At 45.0% G+C, this 8,057-nt stretch overlaps 1 protein-coding gene across 1 annotated transcript in view; it reads right to left on the reverse strand.

The window, feature by feature from the left end:
- PFDN4 (prefoldin subunit 4) overlaps positions 1 to 6,718 on the reverse strand; it is a 20,578-nt gene extending 13,860 nt beyond the window's left edge. Inside the window, exons 1-2 of the mRNA XM_015566538.1 lie at positions 6,677 to 6,718; positions 69 to 314 (exon numbers count right to left, since the gene is read on the reverse strand). Of these exons, the coding sequence (XP_015422024.1) occupies positions 69 to 314; positions 6,677 to 6,718 (288 nt within the window). The remainder of the gene's footprint in view (positions 1 to 68; positions 315 to 6,676) is intronic.
- Between the last annotated feature and the right edge of the window lie 1,339 nt (positions 6,719 to 8,057).

The raw sequence follows: 8,057 nt of genomic DNA on the forward strand, positions 1-8,057 counted from the left end.
TGGCTCCTCTCTTTGGAGACGCCTGGTTTGTTTTTGGTGCTGAGCGAAGGATGAGATCGAAGACGCACGGGGAGCCCTTGTCGGCCATCGCTGCTGGTCCTGTGGGCTTCCTCTGAGCGGAACAGCGCACAGGCACCCAGGGCCAAGGGGGGGTAAAGGAGCAGCCCGGCCTCGCTCTGTCGCCAGGAAGACGCGTGAAGCTCAGGAGGTTTAGAAAGCGGCTTCATCAGTTGAATAAACAGTCTTCTTGTTTCCCGATTAATTCTCATCCTGGCCACCTGTTCTGAGGAATTAGGTCTAAATCCAGAAATGAGCTATTTATACAGGAGTCATTAAAGCAGAGTTTATAGAGATGGAGCATTTGAACTATTCGAAGGGCTCAGAGGCCAGGTTCAGGGCCCAGAGACTCAGTTACCACATGCCAGTCCGGAGAAGTGGTGACGTGAGGAAAGATGCTGAAAACAGTAGGATGCAAAATCCCGATGTCCATTTTGTTCTTAAAAAGCATCTCTATACAGGGAGGGCAAAGGTAGGGCTGCAGTTGTTCATAAGGAAAATAATTATCAATAATACTGGTGATAAAATAAACTCTGTTTTGTGTACTCATAACTGTAAACCTACTTTTGCCTGCCCTGTAGAGATAGATGGATATACCTAGAAAAATACAGGAAGGAAATATAGAAAAATGTTAATATATAACAGTGAGTTTATATCTAGGTGTCAGGAATTAGAGGTGAATTTTTACTTCCATCTTTATAGTTTTCTATGTGTTTTTTTTAAAGTGCGCATGGATTACTGTTTTATTCATGTAGAAATGAATATTAATGTTAACTTATATGCAGACATGCAAGATGTAATAAGTGATAAAGCAAGCTATGAAGTAGACACATAGTGATTTTATATAGAATTTTAAAATCGTCCCATAAGCTATACCGGAAGAACTATATACAAAACTAATCGCACTGGTTGTCACTGAGGGACAGGAAATGCAATTATTGTTTTCTTTTCTGTACTTCCTCACCTTCCCTTTGATGATTAGGCATTACTTTACTAGAATCTGGGAAACTTCAAGACATGACTATGCTACCACCCTTCTCAGTGAGGAGAAAGTTAGATAGTTCTCACATTCCACCAATTTCAGGAGCTCACCCATCAGAAGCAAAGGGCTTAAATCTACATAGTTTCCCAGAATTACTGTCCTAAGACTCAGAGAAGAAACTAAAAGCTCCCTGAGGTATTAACAGTTAACTGCATTTTTTTTCAAATTTCTGTAAATTTAATCTTTAATGTGATGACACACATCTCATGAAATATGATTTCTCTAAAAAAAACACATTAATTTACTTAATCTGCAAATATGGGTGTTGTAGAAATTACAACACCCACTTAACCTGTCACTAAATGTATGTACTTTTTAAATAAAGAACATAATATTATATAGAGTGATGTAGAGATATGTATATAGAGATGATAGAGAGATAAATAGATAGATAGTCTCTTGTTTGTAAAAATGTTTCAGACTCACTGAGTCTTGTTTGTTCCAATACCTGCCCAGAATGAAGGGTGCCTCTGGCAGATTCAAATCCCACACAGAACAAAGCTTTGCTCTCCCACGCACCGCAGTTTGGAGGGAGCCGCTTTTGTAGGTGTGCATGTAAGTGAAAGCACATCGTTCAAGTGTCTTGTTCATATATTTTTTAAGTTACCAAGGAAGACCAGAGAAGTCCTACAGTCGGAAGTTTGGAACAGAGTGTAGCTCGGATAAATTCTGCGTTGGTGAAGACTGAAAAAAGAAGAAAGGTCGAGACTATAATAGAGGGTGTCCCCAAAATGTATACACACACTTTGAATAATGATGAAAGCGGTGGTCATTGAAATACATTTCGTTTTCAAAATTGAGCTGTGAGCTTAAAGTGCATACGCATTTTTGGGGGGACACCCTGTATGAGCACCAGGTAAGGACCTCAGACTGAGGGAGGGGTGAGCCGTGCCCGTGGAGCCAGGTTGTGGAGGGCTTGGAAGCCACAGGAACCAATTTGTACTTTATTATTCAGACAAAAGCTTAGGTTAGTTGATGGTTTGGAGGAAGAAAGTGGCCTGGGCACCGTAAGCCCTGGGACCCTGGGGAAGATCAGCACGGGCCCTGACGAACCATCCATGACTCAGGTGTCTGGGCCGGGACTTCCTGGACCCGCCCCGCCCGGGAAGCCTGCGGACAGCACAGGACTTGTGTCTCCTGTCGCAGGGTTATCGGAACAGCTCTTATCACATCTTATCTGTCAGCACTTTCACTGTAGCTTATGTTGTGATGGGTTCAAGTTAATGATTGAAATCCTGGGGCTCCATCTCTGAAGATCTTAATTCTAAAGGAGCCACCTTCTGCTGGAAACGCTACACGCAGTTCTATTTAAAATATAAGACAAGAAAACAATCGAATCCTTAGGCACCTTTTTGAAAAAATCTCTAATTCGTACCTATAGGGACAGTGCTGCCTGTCCAAGTGTACCATACTGAAGACCACCCATGATTACGTGACTGAGAGATGTGTGTTTGAATTTCAGAAGGGATTTCCTTTTCTGGTATGTACATAATATTCAATCACATTTTTCTCTTTAAAACAATTCTATTGCTTGTCTCTGGGTGGTATGATCGCAGGTGGGTTTTGTTGGCTTATTTTAAGTTTTGTCGCATTTCCTAACTGCCAGGCCTGAGCTGTGACAGCTTCAGTTCTTTTTCTGAGTCCCAGGTAAGCCTTCCTCCAAAATCGGTGACTACTTGATGGGCATCCGATAATCCAAACGCCACCCACCGGCTGTCCCAAGGGTTACCCGGGCGGGGCGGGTCCAGGAAGTCCCGGCCGAGACACCTGAGTCATGAATGGTTAGTCAGGGCCCGTGCTGATCTTCCCCAGGGTCCCAGGGCTTACTGTGCCCACGCCACTTGCTTCCTCCAAACCATCACCTTACCCCTTTGTCTCAAGGGCTCTTTAGACCAGCAGGGAGGTGCCTACCTGCCCCCACACTGAGATAACATTGTTTTCCGGAGCAAAATAACCAAGCAGTTTCAAAACGTCCATGCTGCCTAAAGCTAAGCAAGGACGCTTCGCTGAGATCACTTGAAAGAAAAACGCTTACTCATTGCAAACCCACCTCCATTTAGGTACTTGCTCTGACTTGGTCCCTAGGATTTGGAGTAGACGCCTGGGAGAAGTCAGTGAGGCCATTGGTACCCATCTGCACACCATTTATTCTGAATGAGAACCAGTATGACTTTTGTAAACAAACTTTGTCTTAAATTCAAATGCCTACAAGACACCAACGGGTTTACGTCCACTCAGCTGTTTGAGAAGTAAAAATACCTAAGCAATTTGAGTCTTAAGAATTTGGAAGCAAGAGGCGATTCAGGTATCCTGCCGGAGTGTGGTGATGGCCAGAGGAGAGGGGGTGCGGGGAGAAGGGGGTCCTAATATATGCTGACAGGAGAAGATTTGACTTTGGGTGGTGGGCACCTGGTGCCATATACAGATCTTGTAACGTAGAAGATTTTGTCCCATAGAAATCCCTACCTGAAACCTATATGTTCATGTTGACCAATATCACCCCAATAAGTGTAATGTAAATAAGTAAATAGATAAAATAAAAATCTATAATAATAAAAGGGCAATATGCTAATTAGATCAGACGTCCTTCCGGATGACCTTCCAGATGAAGTCAGGGCTGCGAGGGAAGCCCAGGTCCCAGGTGCCAGAGGGAAGCCGGTGGGTGCCGGCAGCCAGGGGAAGGAAGGCCTACTCTTGCACGAATTTCTTGCATCGGGCCTCCAGTAAATAAATATAAACAAATGTCAGCTGGCATTTGAAGGACGCCAGCCTACTGCTGCTCTAGGTGGCAGTGCCCTCGGCCCAGTGGTGGGCCTCTGCTTTGGAACCCCTCCACGTCCCAGTTGGCCATCAGCCCCACTTCTGCAAGCCTCTGCCAAGTGCCAGGTAAATTCCCTTATTGTTGAGGGTAGCCAGGGCCAGTTTCTGTTGCTGACAACCAAAGATTCTAAATTGCCACCAAATCCGAAAGTTCAGTCTCCACCAGACCTGGGCAGGGGCGTGCACATGGGAGGCCTGAGGCCGCCGGGACCTGCTTCATTTCTCCCTCTGCCCTCTGCTCAGCTGCAACCTTCTTCACTTCTGAACACCTCCTTCCTCCACGGCTTCACATGTGGGGGAAATGGTCTCCCCTAACTTCTGACCAGGAGGCCAGTTTATACTGAGTGATTTTTTCCCCCAAATCCCAAATCCATGCTTCAAAGTAAGACTCACTGGTCAACGCCGACCCTCCTGACTAGTCTGTGGCCAGCATCCATTGTCATGTTGTGCCTTGTGCCTGCCAAGGGTCAGGGAGCAAAGCCATTTCCAGACACGGGGACCCAGGTGTGCCCTCCACAGGCTGGGCAAACACCACCAAAGGAGTCTGCTTCGTCCAAGATGCTACTGTTACCGTTATCATGACTTTTTTTTCCCGAGACCTTCCTGGTCTCCAAAATGTAACCCAGATAACTTCTCTGCCTTTTCACCTCTACCTCCAGATTTTCCCCATTCCTTCCCAACCTTTAATATCATAATCAGTGCATATTGAGTCTGTTTCAGCTCTTCTAGAGCTTCCATAGGTGACATGGTCCCCTTGAAGCATGTCTGCTGCCTCCAACATCTGGCTTTTCACACTCACTCACTTTTTTGTCTTTCGTGGGTTTCCTTTAGCCATGACTCTGGCAAGCCCTGCATCGGCCCTGTGACCACTGCCTGGCGCCTGCCGCACCTCTGTGTGCTTCACAGCCGGCCAGTCAGCAGAGACCATAACGTTCATCAGTCAATGAAATAGTAGGGGGCAGTCACTTTAGAAACTGGGCGTGTCCTTTGTGCCTTCATTGCATTGTCCTAATTAAAATGTCTGGTTGTCAGTTTGTGATGAATTTCAGTGGTGGGAGGGTGGGGTGGGAAGAGATTAACCAAAGAACTTAATATGCATAACCGATGGACACAGACACTAGGTGGTGAAGGCCTGGGGTGGGGCAGGAACCAGGTAGAGGGGGATAATGGGGAAGGAAGGGGACGAGGACATGTGTAATACTTTCAACAATAAAGGTAAGTTTAACAAAACAAAAATAAAAAATGGCCTAGTTCATTTTACCTGATCTGGGGGAGAAAAAGAATTGGTCTATTTATATCCCCGGGACTATATTCATTAAAGAATATTATAGTTGGAGATAAAAGGGAGAATTGCTTGATACTAACAGAAGTCGTTCTCAAACATTTGAATTTCACATCCCAGTAAGTATTTAATAACATAGTATCATCAGAGAGTTACCAACTCTTTTTTTTTTGCCAAGGAAATATATGAAACTGAAGACTAACTCTAATATCAACAGCATAAAAGCAAAGACTCTTCCTTTTTTTAAAAAAAAAAAAAAAAGAAAAAAGGCAGCAACAGGACCAAGGAGCAATCCTCTCCAACAGAGCAGTGCCCATAGCCTGGAGGCACCCTCCTAGAACCCAGGCCCCCGAGACAGACAGACGTCCCATCAATCCTTCCCCGCAAACCTGCGTTTGGAAGCCACTCCTGGCTCCCAGGTTCCCTTCCTACAGTGAAAACTTAACCGGGTGCCAAAGATGACACCTCTTTATTAAAACTCTCCTTTCCTGCGACCCAGGCTTTCTACAGAGGTGGGGGCCTCCTCTCTCATCCCAGTGTGGGGTCCTCCAGTGCCATGAAGTTCTAGGCAGAAGCAAAGGACGCTGCCAGGGGCCAGCACCCCACTCAGCTCTTACACAGCCACGCGTGAGCTTGGCAATATTCTCCTTCTCATCCATGTGGAAGCCGAGACCGAGAGAGGTAACAGCACTCACCCACAGTCACAGAGGCTGGCGGATTCCAGAGCTGGGATTCGACCCCAAGGACATCTGATGCCCTAGTCCAATTTCCAAACCTTTACTTTCCTCTGTTCAACTTCAAACAAGGATGCTGACAACCCACAGACACACCCTGTGCATGTTAGAGAAAAGCAACTTTATGAAACCACTTGTTTTCTTTCAGACGCCAGGCCTGGGGCTCCAGCGAATGGCCCTGTGGTGTGAGTCATGGCCGCCACCCTGCTGCAGCGCAAAGCGTCTGAGCAAAGCGTCTGAGTCACGTGCCCTTCACGTACAAAAAAACGCACTTGAGGAGCTCCATTTGTGACTGAATGGTTTTGAAATCAGGTCACCAGCTCGGGGTGTGCCCAGGAGGAACTTGTTTGTGTTGGCCAGAGGAACTGATTGTTACATAAGTGAGAGGGAATGGGTTGACAGCCCGAGGACACTGTCCGTGATGAAAACAGTATGGACTCATTGATCCCAAGTTTCAGGACAGGGGAGCCTGCTTGTGGCACTCCATAAAATGGCTATTAATCTCAAGGATGAAAAACAATTTCCCTCCCTCCCCATTTCCGCAGATACCTCCCAACATCTGAGTCTCATTCCCCCGCGTGTATATGCAGCCTTGGCCTTGTGCAACAGAATTCTAGTTGAGTTCCACAGTAGAGCTGGTTCTGCCCCTGATAATACTCTGGGCCCTCTCTGAAGGCCTCAGAGCCCTTTACCAAAGACAAAGGGACCCTTCTAGGGTTTTCCTTCCTCAGGGTGGTTTACCTGGCCCATTCCAAGAATAGCAACAAAGTACTGGATATCCATTTCCGTTCTTCCAGGGCTTTGCTCCCCGGGACTATGGAAGTGCTTCCCAGCAGCTCCCTGGAGGCGTCAGCCCCTAGGGAAGTGTGCGCTTGGAGGCTCGTATTTAAGCTTTGGCAAAATCCGGTCAGAGCTCAACAGTGCTTCCTCCAAGTCAACAGTCGTAATAAGATATGCCAAGGCAGGCTCCTGCCTTACAGGAGCAAAACAGAATATCCTTTGGGTCCAACATAATTAGCCATAATAATTCCGTCATGGAATTCCCCTGATTTTGCCCCTGATGACTTAGCCAAGTCATATCATGCAGGAAAGCATAGAATAGGGATCCATGTGATGATGTAAATTAATTATGCAACATATAGGGCACCAAAGGAATTTTTCCAAAGCAAAGGAGCTTAACTTGACTTTATATCTTCCAGACTTCTTATGTCAATAATAACAGCTAGAGCTTACTGAGTATCTACCGTATAGCACATACTGTCCAAAATATTCACTCATTTAATTCGTGCTTCCCCTTTTCATGGGGAGATACTGTGTTACTTTAAAGGGGGCACATCTTCCCCTTGCAGATCTCTATTTCCCCAGACATTCTGAAGAAAGAAAAAATAAAATGTTCCTTTACATATAAGGTTAGTAATTAAACATCTTTCCCAGGAACTGTGTTTTTTGCTACAACCATAGAATCAATCAAATTGGACTCGTACATCTAGAACAAGTAAGGCCTTTGGTCATCTCTGTTATTTCGAGGCCTATTATTTGGCAAATACTTACTGAGCACCTCAACTGATCCAAGCACAGAGAGAGGGACCAAGATAAAAACAGCGAGAAGGACAGTGGTCCTCCTGCCTCAGCAAGCTGGCATTCACATTCCCAGATGTTAACTATAAAATGTTATTGTAACTGTGACATTAGAATAATATATGTGTGGCTATGCTTATTCCCATTTCATAGATTAAGACAAGGTGAACTGACTTGGTCAGAGTGGAAATGGTAGCAGGATAGATTCTATCTCAGATCTGGCTTAAAATCTATAAAAAAAAAAAAAGGTTTTCTCATATAAAATGAAAAATACCTGATAGTATTATTACATGGGGAGAGGTAGTAAAATGCCTGGCACACACACAGTAGATCCTCAATAAATTATAATGTACAGTAACGTAAAATGGCTCATAAACTTGAGTGTACACACTGTGTTTTTCATCTCCTTTAAAGTGGAGCACCTCTTTTAATGAAGAAACTTTTTAAAAGTTCTCCGCATGTCACTGCGTTTTCAGAGGATGTAAGATACATTTTTCCATAATATAACCTTAACTTACCAACAGGGCCGAATTCTACTCAGAAA

The sequence above is a fragment of the Myotis davidii genome, unplaced genomic scaffold, assembly GCF_000327345.1.
Source record: "Myotis davidii unplaced genomic scaffold, ASM32734v1 scaffold343, whole genome shotgun sequence".
In the NCBI taxonomy this organism is placed as follows: Eukaryota; Metazoa; Chordata; class Mammalia; order Chiroptera; family Vespertilionidae; genus Myotis; species Myotis davidii.